This window comes from Scyliorhinus torazame, chromosome 6, assembly GCF_047496885.1.
Source record: "Scyliorhinus torazame isolate Kashiwa2021f chromosome 6, sScyTor2.1, whole genome shotgun sequence".
Classification (NCBI taxonomy): Eukaryota; Metazoa; Chordata; class Chondrichthyes; order Carcharhiniformes; family Scyliorhinidae; genus Scyliorhinus; species Scyliorhinus torazame.
Window position 1 is genome coordinate 277,137,697 of NC_092712.1, and position 18,353 is coordinate 277,156,049.

The window sequence follows — 18,353 nt, forward strand, 5'->3', positions numbered from 1 at the left end:
GCAGTTCTGGAGCGGTTTGGGATTGGACCCAGATTTATGGAATGGGTAAAGCTATTATAGAAGGAGCCGAGGGCCAGCGTTTGCACAAATAACATCAGCTCAGAATACTTTCCTCTCCACCGTGGGACTAGGCCCCCCCCTGCTGTTTGCACTCGTGATTGAGCCATTGGCCATCGCGTTAAGATGTTCAGGGGTATGGAAAGAGACAGTGCGGGGGGGATAGAGCATAGGGCGTCCTCATATGCCGATGACTTGTTATTATACGTGTCGGAACCAAGTGTGTCAATAGGGGGAATACTGGAGCTTCTTCGGGGGGTTTGGTCTTTCTCGGGGTACAAATTACATCTAGACAAGAGTGAATATTTTGTGGTGTCTCAGCCAGGGGTGGGGGCAGGGGTGAGGGAGTTGCCATTCCGTAGGGATTTTTGAGGGGATAGAAGATGTGTGTCAACGTTGCGGGGAGGGAGGTGCAGCAAACCACTTTCATATGTTTTGGTCCTGTCCAAAGCTGGAGGGTTACTGGAAGGAGGATTTTAGGGTAATCTCTGAAGTTGTGCACGTGAAACTGGACCCGAGCCCTCAGGGGGCCATATTCAGGGTGTCGGACCAGCTGGGGTTGGAAATGGGCGTGGAGGCAGATGTTGTAGCCTTCGCCTCGTTGATCGCCCAAAGGCGGATCCTGTTCGGGTGGAGATCAAAATGGCGTGGCAGGGGGGACCTGCTGGAATTCCTGACACTTGAAAACGTCAAATTTGAACTGAGGGGAAGGATGGAAGGTTCTACAATTCATGTGCGTTATTCATTATGCACTTTCGAGAATAGGATCACAACAAACATTGGGGGGGTGCTGGGAGGAGAGGGACTGTATGTGTTAATGGTGACCATGGGTGATTCCCGATTCCTTTTTGTCATTTGGTCATGTTAACATGCGGGCTAATGTTTGGGGTTTGGTGGGAGGATGGAATCGTTGTTATTAATATGGGATTGACATTACATTCGTTACTGATTATTGTTTATTGTTGGGTGTAAATCTGGGAGAAAATGTGAAAAAGGAGAATAAAAATATGTTTTAAAAAAACATTCAATATTTTCTGTGACCATCTCTTGGATTTGTGGGTTACGAGGTCATAATTTACTAGATGGCCTTAGTAAACTGCTCATTGGGCAGATTGTGTATACTGGTCCACTATCAATAACTATTGCTAAATTGGAACAGCAGTTCATTTCATAGAATCCCACCAGTGCAGGAGGCCGTTTGGCCCATCAAGTCTGCACCGACCCTCTCAAAGAGCACGCTTCCTAGGACACCAAGGGGCAATTTTGACTGAGGGAGGAAACCGAAGGACTCGGAGGAAGCCCATGTGGACACGGGGAGAATGTGCAAACGCCACACAGACAGTCATCCAAGGCTGGAATTTAACCGATCCCTGACGCTATTAGCATTGCTAACCACTATGCTGTCGTGCCACCCACTAGGAAAGGATTATTGTGCACAAACTAAGTGCCGAGCAGATGCACCGTTATTTAATGGCATAAGAATGACATCATAGCTTTTACCCGACTACTCATGTAGTCAAGCATTTTGGCATACAGTACTCCGAGCTGGCTTCCCCACCTCCATTGAAAACCTCGAACATTACTGTTCCAGTTCACAGTACCTACTTAATGTCATATTAGGATTCCTCTTTTATTTATTCAAGGCATGTGGGTTTTGTGACCAAGGCAACATTTATTGCCCAAACCTAACTGTCATTGAGAAGGTAATAGTGAGCCAGCTTCTTGAACCGCTGGAGTTACTGTGGAGAAGGCACCCCCAGTTAAGAGTTGCGAGACTTTGACCCAGCACCGATGAAGGAACAGCAATATGTGCCCAAGTCAGGATGGTGTGTGAGCTAAGAGGGGAACTTGGAATTGGTGGTGTTCCCATGGGCATGTTGCTCTTATTCTTCAGTGATGTGGGTTGCAGGTCATATCAAAGTACTTTTAAAAATATAAATTTAGAGTACCCAATTCATTTTTTCCAATTAAGGGGCAATTTAGCATGGCCAATCCACCTAGCTTGCACATTTTTGGGTTGTGGGGGCGAAACCCACGCAAACACGGGGAGAATGTGCAAACTCCACAAGGACAGTGACCCAGAGCCGGGATCGAACCTGGACCTCGGCACCGTGAGGCCACAGTGCTAACCCACTGCGCCACCGTGCAGCCCCTGTCATATCAAAGTATGATGAATGTAGGAATGTTTTATATATATCTGTTGCAGTAATGTTATTAAAAGCCTATGTTAATATATATATATCTGTCACAGTAACATTTAAAAAAATGCTGATTTAACATACAGACCAAGCGGTGTGTCTACAAAAGATGCAATTAAGATGTTGTAAAAGTGAGACAATCATTCATTTTAACCATGTACCTGTTTACAAAGGGATACCTGATAGAACTGGTAACGATTGCTGGAGATTCCCTGGAGAGTAGATAATTGAGACGTTTTGTGTTTAGACTTGGGTAAGTAGGTCATGGAATCAGAGTGGGATAAAGATGTAATTAATGGGAAGAGCTAGGTCCATCTTTAGTTCTAAAGTTTGATATAGGTTTGGCAGTCTGCTAGGAGTTTTTAAATTGAGCAAGTGAATTGGTAAGGATGAGGTCAAACATGTTTTTCCCATTTGTTGGTTCTCTCATCACCTGCCGTTGACCCATTCTGGCAGATAATTCCTGCTAGACATGGCCAGCTTGATCAGTAGTGGTGCTACCAAGTCATTCTTGATGATGGATATTAAATTCTCCCACGCAGAGTACATTCTGTGCGCCAGCTACTCAGTGCTTCTTCCAAATGGTGCAGTACCAATCCAACAGCTTCTGAGAGCTGGGTGTTTGAACTGAACTGTCATAAGACTTCATGGAATCTGGAGTCAATATTGAGGAGTCTCAGGGCAAATGCTTCTCCACTGTGTCATCTCCTCTAGTGAAACAGAACTTACCCAGTGGTGGCTACAAAAGAGTCTAGTGGTGGCTAAAAAGGAGTCTGAGAAATTGATGAAGGCAGTGTTCTACAAACATTTTTTGCCCGGGACCAATTTTTACCAACTGGCCATCCTTCGGGATCCACGCCGGCTGACCTTCACAACCTACCATTTTCTCTTACTTTATTGCGACAGGTGAGCCTGCTTGGTTCTCATGATTTCACTCCAATCAGGTTCACAGGAGGGGAGGGCTATGTGCACATTGGGTGCAGAGTTCAGCCGGTTCCTTTGTGCTGTCTTCATCTTTGTGAGGGCAGAAAGTCTAATATCGCACATGTCAGTTGTTGCGAAGGGCAAAAGCAACAAAATGCTTGTTTCACTCAGCTCCGGATACTCCTTGGAGATGCTACTCTAGAATGCTGACAGCCTCATTGACTTGTGTCTTGTTTTTAATATGCTGTCATAGGTGAGGTGCAGAAGTTCAGTTTCTTAATTTGGAGACAGCTGCAAGTTAATAATTGACTCTGGGGTCTCAAACTCAAAGGGATTAGCAAGCGAGGCAGAAACTGACCAGATGAGATTGGATAGATGGATGAAAGAAAAAGTTCATGGGAACAGGGTGAGTAACGGTAAGATACCTGCCCTCGTGGAATGTATATGCAAACATGGACCGGCTGCGCCAACTCGTCTGCCTTCAAGTTGCAAATTGTCTTTCACCTCCCATGTAGGTTCAGTGGACACATATTGAAAGTATAATGAGAACAGAGGCAGCAGAGTGTTTTGTTCTCGAGGACCTTAAAAAGGCAAGGTTGGTATCTACTAAATAATACATTTTTATTCAACTCTGGGGGTTTTTTTTGAATGGGAAAGCAGAAACTTCTCAAGCAATGAGGTGTAATCTTAGTCCTAGTGGCAAAAATAAAATGCCTACCTGGCTCTTAAACGAGAGTGCAAAGAAAATAGAGAAGGTTCCCTGAAAGTGGCTATATCATTCGTGAACAGGGACGGCACAGTGGTGAACACTGCTGCCTCACGGCGCTGAGGACCTGGGTTCAATCCCAGCCCTGGGTCTCTGTCCATGTAGGGTTTGCACATTCTCCCAGTGTCTGCATGGGTCCCACCCCCACAACCCAAAGATGTGCAGGGTACATGGAAAAATTGGGGAAAAAATAAATATTGAACATCATGTAACCCCTCCCATAACTTCTCTTAAACAAAGACAGAGGACCAAAATTCCCAGTCTAAACAACTTTCAAGGTTGTAAAGTGTAGGAGAAATGACAAGGTAAAAGAAAGAGTGATGGATGATGGTAGGTTTCAGAAAAAAAGGTTTACCTTGGAAACACAAATCTTTTTAGGACAGCAACTTTTTTTTGTCAATAGAGATCAGGAAAGAAGGTACATTACCAGAAGAAACGTTAATGCTTGGCAGGAAGGGGATGGGAAGATCACGTCCTTGCATGGCAGCAGTGCATCATTAATGTCTTAATGGTTTTCCCCCTTTTAACTACTTTTCTCTCCCCAGTATTTATGGATTCTCAACAAATGACAAAGATAAAAATTCAAACCTGAAGCAAAATAGTTGTGCTTATTTCTGAAAGCATATTCTCAACATCAGGGAGACGGGGTTGGGGGGGCACAATATTAAGATTTCGAAAAGCAAAGCTGAGACGAGTTTCAAGTGGAGCATAAATAGTGGCATGGAGTGGTTGGGCCAAAATGGCCTGTATTTCTGGCTGTATCTCCTATGTAATACTATGGAAACTGGGGCAAAATTAACGAAACCCTAATCCTAATGTACATTTTGTAACACACTCACCTCCTGGTCTCTCAAATTGGTATCACCTCCGAATATTACAGTGGCACTTTCTGGTGCTTCTTTGATTTTCTTCAGGACAATCTCCAGCTGTTTCATCCGTTCCTGAGAATGTGCCTTTGTGCTCTCCAGGTGGGAAGTCATTAAGCAGAGTTCATTCCCCGCAATGTTTACCTGTAACAAGGAGAGTGTAGGGAAAGGACATTTGTTTTACATTATTTTTCAGTATGTCTATGAAATTGCCATTGCAATGCTGGAATGTCACATTATCTGCAATTCACAATCCATCTCTTTCACATGAAAAGCCATATTTAAAAGATATTGAAGAATATTCCAATATCTTGTAAAAGGTTCTGCTTTCCTTGGAAGCTAATAGAGTGATTTTTGAGAATTTTCTTGAGAAATGCAAGTTAATGTTTCAAGTTTCCGCAGCTACAAGGGGAAGGAATCGACGATTAGTATCCGATGGTATATTTTGTTTGAGGGGTGGAGGAGTTAGTTTTTAGACATTTTTGTTTCAGTTTTGTTAAGATGGAGCCAGCAAATCTAAGGCAAACTGAACTCTCTTATTCCCTGAAATTTGAATAGCTGCATTATATCCCAGTTGGCATCCTCTTAAAATGATGGAGGGGAAAGAGTTCCCATTGTCAAACCTATTGGTAAGATAGGGGTAACTCTTATCACCTTGATTAAATGATTTTGGAAAGAGAGTTTTGGTACCAATGTCAGCGACTGTGTTGGAGGGCAGGACAGGATTTATGGCAGGACATACAGCAGAGTCCATTTTGCAGCAGAGAGACTCTATGAGCTATAGAAAACAGAACCCCTGACTGAAACTACAGCACCTAATAAGAGTAACACTTTCTTCTTCCCTAAAATGCAGTGAGTGGAAGATAGTTACATGACACAAATTGCATCGTAGAATCGGTCATGCAAAGCCACAACAGACATGGGATTGACCCAATCATCATTCTAGCCAAGACTTGGGACTATACGCAGTCTTTCTAAAATAGCCAAGCTGCAGAAGTTCCCATTAAGTGGTTTAACAAACTACTTTTGCGACCACACAGTTTTAGAAGGTCTTGAGGTACAGTGGTAACGTCACTGCCTTTGAGCCTGGCGCTCTGCGTTCAAGTCTTATTCCTGAACTTGATGATCAAGGAAAAAGCGTTCATAATGTGGCTCAACAGGCAAGTATCAACTTGCAAATCCTTCTAATATATGCTATCGGCAGGTGGCAATAACGGGAGTGTTTCCTGGTTAGCCATGCATGGAAAGAATTTGGAGCCTCTACCATCACTGTCGATAGCTCCGGGTTGCAACATGCATGTAAAATTGTACGTTGCCACATGCAACAGTTGCCACTGAAGGCTCACTCAGCTGGACAGCCGATGTGATTCAGATTGGTGCCAACAGCACTGGGTTTGATCTCGGTTCCAATTGAGGTGAATTTGAGATCTGTCCCTTTGCCCTACCCATGGTGCAGAATGCAGCACTGTGGGTCAGACCTCCTTCGAGTAGAAAATTCAAGAAAAAGAACAATTTTAAACACACCACAGAAGTTCCAGAAAGTTATGAGAAGCTTAAGCAAAAAGGTAAACGACCTTCATTACTTCAGAAATGAGTCATGAGTGTCCTCAGCATAGGAGAAAATGCACTTGGCATCAAAGTGGGTATAAAAGAGCAAGTGAGCTAAGCATTGCACAAAAGTGTCAAACCTCCTGATGCAGCAAAAAACGACAGCTGGGGAGGATGTTGGGCATCAAGGTGAGAAGCACATGAGCTTTGGCAAACACCAAAAGGGATCCCTTCCATTTTGCCATAATTAAACTGGAGGATATTTTGGCTGATAGAATCATACAGAACAGATACAGAACAGAATCATAGAGAACAGAAATTCCTCAGCTCTTTCAAATAACAATCCCATTAGTCTCACTCTTTCCCTATACTCCTGCAACTTTTTCCCCTTCAATACTTGGCCAATACTCTTTTGATGGCTATTCTTGAATCTTATCCACCACTTTACAGGCTGTGCATTCTTACTGCTAACCACTTATTAGGAAATTGGAGCCTTTTCCTTGATAGATTGCAGCTGGATAGAATGGGGAAGAGGAATGACCAAGGAGACATTCCGTACAACAGACATGCCTGTACAAATAGAGTAATTAGAGGCTCTGCAGTCCATTTGATGTATGAAAAATTCTTGCCCAATTAAAGCATATTTACAGATATAACTCTTCATTCCACCTTCTCTAATCCAAACTCAAAAACATCTACTTACAAGTGCAGAGTAACATTCAGCCACATTCATGCTCACCGATTAATGAGCTTGATCTTCGGAACTTTTACATCAGAATTTAAACATTCTTTTTTAAATATTTGCACTGCAAAAGGATTTTTATCCCCCATGAAAGGTGGCTACGATGCAGTTTATAAGGTTGGTTCCTTGCACGATATAACAATTGATAAACTGATTATCTCTTCAGACAGATCATTTTGAATCCTTCTTACCTGAACAGTGAGAAGGTTTCTCTTCATGGAGGAAGTTGGGTACGGTGTTATTTCTTGTTTCAACAATTTCACTCGGGATTTTTTCAGCATAATGGCTGTGTAATAGTCATCTTCATCTCCTACACAAACAAAAAAAAACCTTATTTGTTCCATTATTAAATCAAATCTTTCCTTCCTCTTCATCCTCAGCGTAAAGTTAGTTCCACTCCAGGCAACCTCATTAATTGACGTTTATAGCAACTTGCATTTATACAATGGCTTTAACACAGTAAAACGCCTCAAGGCACTTCAGAGGAGCATTGAACAGAAGTTGATAATGAACCCATAGACATATTAGAATAGGTGAGGTAAGTTTTAGGGACAGCTAGAAGGAGAACAAGAAGGGGCAGGCAGTCATAAGCTCCTCGATGAGAATTCCAAAGCTCAAGGCCTAGGCGGCTGAAGGCACGGCCACCAATAATGGGGCAATGGAAGTGGGAGACACAAGATTTCAGACTCGTGCTGCTCGAATGAATAGTGTTGAAAATATTCAGCAGCTCAGGAAGCATCTGTGGAAAGCGAAACAGGGTTAAAGGGCAGATACAACGTCCATGCTGCGTCTGAAAAGCAGCTCGTCATAAGGAAAGCAGATCTAATGTGGTTTTGCGAGACCTTGCAATGTGAATCCCGCCCATTGAGGGTGGGATCACTTTTTAGCAAATCTGCATATCAAAGCGAGACAGTTATTCTCACTTTAGTGTGCAGATTCCAGAGTTACCCGAGGCATGGGATCAATTCCCTTTGCCCTGGAGACCTGGGGCAAGCGCCGTTCAGTACTGGTCTCCACAAACGGGGACCAGACGGAACAGCATTCGTGGGGTGATCCCAGGGGATCGGAGGAACTCAGGTGCTTGCCCTTGGACAAGGTGGCACGCTGGCACTGCTGGTGCCACCCAGCACTGGCACAGCCAGATTGGCATTGTCAAGCTGGACTTCCTCCCATAGTGTTTTGGGGCCTCGGAGATCGGGATGCCATTTAAAAATGGCATCCTAATATCTCGCTACACTGCGGAGCTCCGGCAAGTGGAGTTTCTCAGTGCAAAAACAGGGCAATGTGTGACCTCGGCCACGCTTAGGCCCCTTATCTAAAGCGGGTGGCATTTTATAACCATGTGTTCCTCGGCGCTGAGAGTGCCGGAAAACATACGGCAAAACATGCTCGCTATGGGACTTTGTTCCCTTTTAGTTGAATCACCCAATGTTTCAGGTTGATTACTTATTGCCAGAATTGATAGAAGTATGGGGATACCAGATGGTACCCGACACAATTCTTTCTCATTCTGCAGATGCTGCCTGACCTGCTGAACGTTTCCAACATTCTGTTTATATTTTGGACTTCCAGCATCTGTGTTTTTTTTGTTCACACTCTGCTCTGTGTTCAGCCAAGGCCTGGTACCAATCAGATAAAAGCAAGTTTCATTGCATACCTCAAGAAGGCATTCTCCAAATAAAGATTGGATTCAATGTTTCACATGTATGTGCAAGAGTGAGGGTTTGAGGGCAACCTTTAGCTAAAAAGGATTTTACCTTCCACCTTATATTGATATACAGCCTATCAGCTCCATTTAAATAAAGAATGAATCTCAAAGGAAAGTTCTGGAAATCTATATACAGATTGCACTTTTATTAAATCAAATGATCAGAATGCCAAAATAAATCTGCAGCACTGACATTGGTACACTTAGTATATTTACTTTTCTTACTGTCATATACAGAAGTTTGAGCAAGTACCTTACATGCAGTTGGAAGACAAAAACCCCATTACCACATTTAGTCCAAATCACCTATAGTTTATATTTTGATCCATGAATCAAAGCATATTTAATAAATTAATCAATTTTTAAAAAAATCAGCAAAACAAATATTTTTTTAAATTCAACTTTTGTCACCACCATTCGATGTCATTCGATCAATGTGAAAACTAATTACACCAATTACTCTGCGCACTCAATTTCTGAACAGATTAGTAACATGTAAACTTCTGCACCTCTGACTCAACATAATTATAAGATATTGAAGTTTGCTGTCAGTTAATGTTGTACCACCATTGCCTATTACAGTCAATCTATAAGTTCACATTGCTCTCATGCCAAAATTGTCAATACCTAGATTGTGTGATCAAGCAGTGATCAAAACAACCACCATCTATCCTCAAACGATTCTGATAAACATGACTGCTATGTACACTTTGAAACCTGGAGTGTTCCAAATTCTTTGGTGAACTCTTAAGGACACAACCTGAGAGGACAGGTGCCTCCTGAAAATTGATCTTAAAATGAAATTTAGGAGCAGACAAAGAGCTGGGGGAAATCTCGAGGGAATAATTTCCTGGGGGTCAACAGCAGCTTCAGTCACACCAGCTCCGCAAGTAATAGGAGTGCAAGGAATAAGGCCATTCAGCCCCTCACACCTGCTCTGCCAGTCAGATCATGGCTGGTCTGTACTCGAGACAAGGGGCAGGAACTCCGAGCGTGGAATGGATAAAAAGTTCGGGAGCAGAGCAGGCACGAGACCAGAAGGATTGGGAATTCAGCAAGAATGGAGCAGACAGAAGTGTTAGGATGGGAACAGGTGGACCACATTCAAAAAATATACATCAGAGTGTGATATCACAGGGAAACAGGAGTGGGTATTTCTCTTTTTTTCTCCTCTTTCTCCAGGGCATAGATTTTAAACTAAGAGATGGGAAATTAAAAATTCCAATCGGAGTAAGTAAATCAGTAAGCAGATTAATAATTAGAGTATGAGCACAGAGCAGCTTCACCTGAGTGCTGGTTTCACCCAAGCACAAGGAAATTTGGCGAGTGCATGAATTGGATGCTTGATGTATAATAAAATATCAACCAATAGGATTAAATTAGGATTGTGGGCTAAGATACCATAAAAGACCACCCTTTTTCTCTTTCATATGGCTTTAGCAGCAGAAACTGTGTCACAGTTTTAATGTCAACTTCCCGAACCAGTCCAATTTTCAGCTGGCAAGCCTGTGTAACTCCAGGATGTCGCCCTCAAGCTTGAGTTGGGAGCAAGATGTTATGTACTCCATTGTTTTCTCAGGGTTTCCGCAGTTGCACCCAGGCAAGGTTTTGAGGAGCTACTTGCACATCGGGCCATGTCCAGTCCGTATTCTATTGAGGGTTGCCCACATGCTCCGGGAAGATTGGCGTCTGGTTGTTGAATAGGAGATCTGTTTAACTGGGAGAGTGTTTTCTGCCCACTTCCATCAGTGTTATAGAATTGAAGATGTTCGATTTGTATCCAATGAGTTTCATAGAGCAATGTGGTGAGTTGTGGGGATGATGATTGTGGTGGGGGGGGGTGAGGGCTTGAAGGTCTCTATGGATGGGAGATCCAGGTTGCTGCTAAGAGCTATATATTTTTTTCAATTAAGTGACTATTTAGCATGGCCAAGCTACCTACCCAACACATCTTTGGGTTGTGGGGTGAAACCCATGCAGACACGGAGAGAATGTGCAAATTCCACATGGACAGTGACCCGGGACCAGGATCGAACCCAGGTCCTCGGTGTCGTGAGGCAGCAGTGCTAACCACTGCGCCACAATGCCACCCTCTGTTAAGAGCTATTTCTGTGCATTGCTCTGTCCCGTCGAAAGAGGAGAGGGACAGTATTTGAGAGGACTGGTAACCACTGAACTGGAGTTCCAGAGATTATCCTCATTACTGAGTGAAGTTGTGTGTCAATGAGTGTGGTGAGATGACTTGAGAGCCATTCACAGTTCTCAGCTGTTGAGAAGACCAGAGTTACAGCAGAAGTACAAAGGATGGTGATCTTTGCCAATTAATGCTGCCAGGTTTGCGACTGGTATTCACTCAAGTCTTGGTGTTTGTGCAGTCTTTCGGAGGTGCTGATGGTAAGTTAAGGAGCAATCAAGGGTCACTCTTTAGGTGGGTGTCAGGTCATGATGTACTTCTTTCTCCATAGCGGACGGCATAGTAGCACAGTGGTTAGCACTGTTACTTCACAGCGCCAGGGTCCCAGGTTCAATTCCTGGCTTGAGTCACTGGCTGTGCAGAATCTGCGCGTTCTCCCCATGTCCGCGTGCGTTTCCTCCGGGTGCTCTGGTTTCCTACCACAAGTCCCAAAAAAACGTGTTGTTAGGTGAATTCGACATTCTGAATTCTCCGTGTACCCGAACAGGCGCCGGAATGTGGCGATTAGGGGGCTTTCACAGTAACTTCATTACAGTGTTAATGTAAGCCTACTTGTGAAAATAAAGATTATTATATTATTATTACTCTGCACTTTAAAGTATAAGTTGCCGACAAAAATAATGTTAATTCAAGTGTTTTAAATCTGTTTGTTATGGTAATAAGTCTTAAACATTAAATCTTGTTGTGTCACTCTTTCAGCCATCAACTGGAAATTTGGATTTCTTTGGAAAAATTTTTGGTCCCGACAGAGATTGTAGCAGAATTTCTACAGCCTAAACTATGTTAAGATCTTTGCTAATTTCACTCTGCTCAAGCTATTGGCCAAGTTTTAAGTGGCAATCAATCTGTTTGAATTTGTAAGTTTTTTTTTGAAGGATTTTGGTAAGATGCCTTTTGTAAAGTACAGCTAAAGATACCCTTTGTTAAGTATGGCAGGGGGAGATGTTGGGGTCATTGGACTGGTAATCCAAAGGCCCAGGCTAATGGTCTGGCAACATGTGCTCAAATCTCATCATGGCTGGTGGTGGAATTTAAATTCAATTTAAAAATCTGGAATTGAAAGCCAGTCTCAGTAATGGTAATCATACCAACTATCATTGATTGTCATTAAAAACCTATCTGGTTCAGGGAAATCTTACCTGGGCTGGCCTAGATGAGACTCCAGACCTACAGCAATGTGGCTGACTCTAAATTACTCACTGAAATGGCACAACAAGCCACTCAATTTCAAGGGTAATTCTGAATTGGCAACAAATGCCAGCCTTGCCAGCGGTGTCCATACCTGAAAATGAATAGAAGACTTCCAGGACTGCACCAGAATAGATGGTTTAGCTGCTGCAAGTCAGCATTTATCCATTGAACGTGTAATGCCAAAAACTATTATATCAGAAATAACCGTGGCCTTTTTTTTTACATTAAGTGCTCGCACTGGTGAGCTGATCATTCAGTGACCCCAGGAAAGTTTAACCCTGGGGCCACACACTACTACTTACTTAGAGCATTAAAATACTTCCCTTTCTAATCTAAACCAGAATTGATAGATAATAGCCAATCTTCCCAAAGAGAATAAATAAAACACACATTTAATAACATTAAAACCCTAATCTATATAACTACTTTCTGTAGAACTGAAAATGTGCCAATAAAACTGACAAATTGTGAGTTACTATGGCAGACCAAGCTGTGTGCTCCCTCTGAATGAGATTCATCAAAACAACATGAAATGAAAAACAGAAATAAGTTGCACTCCGATGCAATATAGCAGAAAGGCCAGTAGATGGCTTTCTGTACAGACTAATCTTTCGCCTACTAACTCTCTCAGCGTTGAATAATTTGCATTTATACAGCACCTTTGACAGTAAAACATCCCAGGTTACCCAACAGGAATATCAAATAAAATTTAATCCCAAGCTACATTGGAAGTTTAGGACAGGTGACAAAAAGTAGTCGAGGGCAAGATAACTGAAGGTATGACAACCAGTTGTGGACAAGTATTGCAACCGCCAAATTCCCCATTATAATTGTGAGCAGAGAACATCAGCAGGGACAAAATGGGGAGGTTCAGAGCAAACTCTTTTGGAACCACCGATCAATTCAAATTTTGCAATTCTTTCAAAATTAAAATTACAAACCATTTTGTCCTCACTGAATCAAGCACAGAAATTATACTCCAGTCCACAAGGTTTAGGTCATAGCTCATTTCATACCTGGAATAATTGTGTAGCTGACTGCTCGCTTCTTTAAGTATAGGTAATAGGGTTCAATAACTTCCTGCAGAAATACTATATCAGGGTTATACCTTTAAAAAAGAAAAGTTTGTTTAGCTATTCTTTAAAATCGAATCACATTCAGATATTTTAACATAAATCAATGAAGGGCTCACAAATCTTCTGAAACCCAAATGAACTACAAAAACGATTCACATTTATATTGTACCATAATAATGTTAACACAGGCAAAAGCAAATAATAGCCTGAAGATTAAAAAAGGGATGTGTACAAAATTCTACATAATCCATACTGTTAAAGGTATTAAATAACGACGGGCATAAACTTTGACACATTCCATCACCATGGAGACCTGCCAGTCAGTATTCCCCTTACACCAGGGGACAATGACATTAATGCATTATCAACATCAATCACAACAAATTTCATGCTAACCAAATTCCATGCCAGACTGGTAGGCAGATATTCGGAACTGCTCAAATATTCCTGGAGTCATGGCACAGAAACAAAAGGAAGAGATGGAGATTGTGTTAGAACACTACAATGTGCATAGGTTATAGGGCTGATGTAACAACACTCTCACTGGGTATTTATTGTGAATTTGTAATCCCAACATAAATTCATCTTGATAGTTGGACGCTACTACAAATTCACAACTTTTTGGCAATCAACGATTTGCATATTCTCTACGGACAGTAATTGCTGTCACCACAGAACAAATCACATGTCAAAAATTAATTTTGCTTTCAGAATCGATGGGTACAAAACTTTCAGGAAAGATTGAAGAGGCTGCGAAAGGCTGCGGCTCTTTTCTCAACAAAAAAGGTTGAGGGGTAACTCTATAGATTCTTAAAATTATAAAGACTTTGATAGTGCCGACATCAAGATGACATTTGCACTGGAGGGAGAATCCAAAACAAGACCAACAAATATAAGTTATCAATAAGGAATTCAGGAGAACCCTATTTTTACCCAGTATTAAGAGAATGTAGAATTCACTACCATATGGGTTTGTTGAGACAATTAGCTTGTATAAGTTTAAGGGAAGCTAGATAAGTACATGAGGAACAAGGAAATTGAGGACATGTTGTTAGGGCGAGATAAAATAAGATGGGAAGAGGCAAACATCTGATTGAACCAGTTGGGGTCAAATAATCTGTTTTGGTGCTGTAAAATTGAATGCAAATCTGTGTAAATCATTAGTTCACTGCAGGCCTAACCATACACACACTTACTCACCTAAAATAAAACCCACCCAGGTTTTCCCAGAGGGTAAATGCTCACAAATTTAGTTTATATGCACAGGTTACAGCGAAAAGTTAACAGAGGTGGCAGTCATCAGCAACTGCGCTGAAAATCAAGTAAAATGTTTTTTATGAAGTTGTCTATATAAATGTCACAAATTATTTTACAAGCTTTCTTTGTACTGATGTAATATTTGTACTCACAGTGCTAGGCAAGAACAAACGCCCCGTGCTCTTTCCTGTAAGTTTGCCAGATCAAGTCCATCTACGTTCCAGGTTAACAATGAGATGTGACTTTCATCTACTTGTGGCTGTGCACCATCTCCCTTGCTGGTCTGCACACTGTCAGTGTCTGTCAAATCAATACTGCATTGATAACAAAATGAACAGTAAAAGAAAGTTAATCAGTGTCATATTTGTTGCAGCTTGGATGTCTTTCTCAGCATGTATTTAGCACATGGCACTCCAATTTTCCTTCCGCTCATGTTGCTACTTATTTTCTTCTTGGTTCCTTTTCATACTGCTTATTCCAGCTTTCACGGCTCCCGCTTTGCCCACCTCTAGTAGCACATCAACTGAAACACCTTTTCAGTTAATTAGTCAAGGTATTAAAATGATCCTGACCGGCTCTATGGGAGTTGTTTCCCCCATCTTCAGTAAGCAGCATCATCAACCCTGATTTTAGGATTAAACTATTAAGTGAACTAATTTAGCTGAAGATAAATAAGCAGATAAATAACAGTAATACACGGAAATTCACCTCACATCACCCCTGAAAGTAAAATAAAATGTTGCAATCTGAATGCACAGCTTATTTTGTAAATAAACCATTTAATAAGCAGTGTTTCTTTTCTTACATTTCTGACAATAATGCTTACCTGTATTGCTCGAGATTTCCAAACTGATTTGAGTAAATGTCAACAGCTGCAGACCCTGAAAATTGTTTATGTGCACGCGGAAGCAATGTGCATGATAAGCTTAATCTGTTTTCTAAGTTACACCACACTCCCCAAAGAATGGTTAATTTTCAATGGTTAAGATAAATTGGTATTGCATACCATCCCTGGAAGTCTGCTCTTTCAGCCAACTGTGAGGTAGACTCCATTACAAGAGATGGTGGCTGAGCAGGTGTTTCAAAATAGGAGTTCAGGGCTCTCTGCAAATAATTACAAAAAACAAAAATTACTCCAAAACAATCTTCAGTCACTTTTTTTTAAACAAACAAACTATGCTGTTATGAGCATCCACCATCTTACAATAGCTGATCTGGTTTCTTCACCCTTTCCCATCCTCAGGCTATTCTCTCATATGCTAGGTTAATCAAATTTAAACCTCATTGAAATGGGATTGATTATGAGCAGAAAACTTGAGCAGCAATATCCCCCAGACATAACGAGGTATGGTGTAGTTGCCTGGAAGGAAGTTAGAACTTCAAAGATTCCACCAACATACTTGAGCTTTATTTCTCTTCATTTCCCAAGTCCTATTGTACTACTACTATAGTTAAGACCATAAGACATAGGAGCGGAAGTAAGGCCATTCGGCCCATCGAGTCCACTCCACCATTCAATCATGACTGATTTCAACTCCATTTACCCGCTCTCTCTCCATAGCCCTTAATTCCTCGAGAAATCAAGAATTTATCAACTTCTTAAAGATACTCAACATTCCGGCCTCCACCGCCCTCTGTGGCAATGAATTCCACAGACCCACCACTCTCTGGCTGAAGATATTTCTCCTCATCTCTGTTCTAAAGTGACTCCCTTTTATTCTAAGGCTGTGCCCCCGGGTCCTAGTCTCCCCTGCTAATGGAAACAACTTCCCTACGTCCACCCTATCTAAGCCATTCATTATCTTGTAAGTTTCTATTAGATCTCCCCTCAACCTCCTAAACTCCAATGAATATAATCCCAGGATCCTCAGACGTTCATTGTATGTTAGGCCTACCATTCCTGGGATCATCCGTGTGAATCTCCGCTGGTCCCGCTCCAGTGCCAGTACGTCCTTCCTGAGGTGTGGGGCCCAAAATTGCTCACAGTAGTCTAGATGGGGCCTAACTCGTGCTTTATAAAGCTTCAGAAGTACATCCCTGCTTTTATATTCCAAGCCTCTTGAGATGAATGACAACATTGCATTTGCTTTCTTAATTACGGACTCAACCTGCAAGTTTACCTTTAGAGAACCCTGGACTAGGACTCCCAAGTCCCTTTGCACTTCAGCATTATGAATTTTGTCACCGTTTAGAAAATAGTCCATGCCTCTATTCTTTTTTCCAAAGTGCAAGACCTCGCACTTGCCCACGTTGAATTTCATCAGCCATTTCTTGGACCACTCTCCTAAACTGTCTAAATCTTTCTGCAGCCTCCCCACCTCCTCCATACTACCTGCCCCTCCACCTATCTTTGTATCATCAACAAACTTAGCCAGAATGCCCCCAGTCCCATCATCTAGATCGTTAATATATAAAGAGAACAGCTGTGGCCCCAACACTGAACCCTGCAGGACACTACTCGTCACCGGTTGCTATTCCGAAAAAGAACCTTTTATCCCAACTCTCTGCCTTCTCTGCCTGACAGCCAATCGTCAATCCATGTTAGTACCTTGCCTTGAATACCATGGGCCCTTATTTTACTCAGCAGTCTCCCGTGAGGCCTTTTAGAAGTCAATATAGATAACATCCATTGGCTCTCCTTGGTCTAACCTATTTGTTATCTCTTCAAAGAACTCTAACAGGTTTGTCAAGGATAGACTTGGTTTACATAAGAGTCTCTCATAAAATCTCGATAACCCCGAACAAGATGGCGCCGGAGCGAGGCGACTTTCTGCGAGCTCTCCCCAACAGATCCACTTTTTACTTAACTTATACTAGTTTTAATCTTTTAAAATTTAATTCGAAGACTCACATTATTACTAACCTCTCTCTTTTATGCATTGTATACCTGTGTTGCCCTATTATGTATTTTCTTTCCTTCCCGTGTACTTAATGATCTGTTGAGCTGCTCACAGAAAAATACTTTTCACTGTACCTCGGTACGCGCGACAATAAACAAATCCAATCCAATCTATTTAAGTACTTCTGTAAGAGTAGTTACTGTTGTAATGGAGGAATTATAGCTAATACTCTGCAAATGTTAAATATCTGCTTACACGGACGTGCGATTATCAATACACCACTAAATCGCAGTATAGGTTTCCTTCAAATGACCAAGTTCACCTTTTCCAAAATAACTACAAAGTGGTGTTTTCTACTGTAGTTCATTAGTGTATCTGCTCAAGACCAACATGCTGAGTTGATGTAATATCTCAGAGTTTAATTCATTGTACAAAATCCTTAGTAAATCTGAAGAAATTAAATGATTATAGAAATAGTGCTCTCTCTTATTAAGAGAGATTCTATAGCAGGCGGCTGAAACACATAGGAGAACCTAGGCCCATTATCTCTTCCAAGGATAGGACTCTAGCAGAGGTTCTGGCAAGCCTAAAGCCTGATAAGCTGGGATCTCATGACCTATATCTCAACCAATTGTTGAGTAAAGGTTAACAGGATGCCCAGCAAGCGATTAGCCACAAGATGACGACATGGGCTTTGGACAGAAATAGGAGGGATCTACCTGGAGCACCTATCCTTTGCTAATAAGTGACTGGAATGAGGCACCCACTACCCCCTCAAAATAATTTACAAACAGGCTCTCGAGGAGGGAAAAAAAAGGTCACCGGACAAATTAGAACTTTTTGTGGCGAATCAACGCTGGTTCCTGCCTAACACCTTGCTTAGTGCAAACATACCTAGTGCAGAAGATACTGTCACTGTCACCTCCAGCTATGTAGGTCAGCATCATTCTTCTTCATCTGTCCATTCATCCAATCTGGGACACTAT

At 41.9% G+C, this 18,353-nt stretch overlaps 1 protein-coding gene across 2 annotated transcripts in view; it reads right to left on the reverse strand.

The window, feature by feature from the left end:
• tdp2b (tyrosyl-DNA phosphodiesterase 2b) overlaps window positions 1-18,353 on the reverse strand; it is a 40,181-nt gene that overhangs the window by 8,883 nt on the left and 12,945 nt on the right. For both annotated transcript variants that reach the window (XM_072509722.1, XM_072509723.1), the window contains exons 2-6: window positions 15,534-15,631; window positions 14,680-14,841; window positions 13,211-13,302; window positions 7,293-7,411; window positions 4,785-4,955 (exon numbers count right to left, since the gene is read on the reverse strand). In XM_072509722.1, coding sequence (XP_072365823.1) covers window positions 4,785-4,955; window positions 7,293-7,411; window positions 13,211-13,302; window positions 14,680-14,841; window positions 15,534-15,631 — 642 coding nt within the window. The remainder of the gene's footprint in view (window positions 1-4,784; window positions 4,956-7,292; window positions 7,412-13,210; window positions 13,303-14,679; window positions 14,842-15,533; window positions 15,632-18,353) is intronic.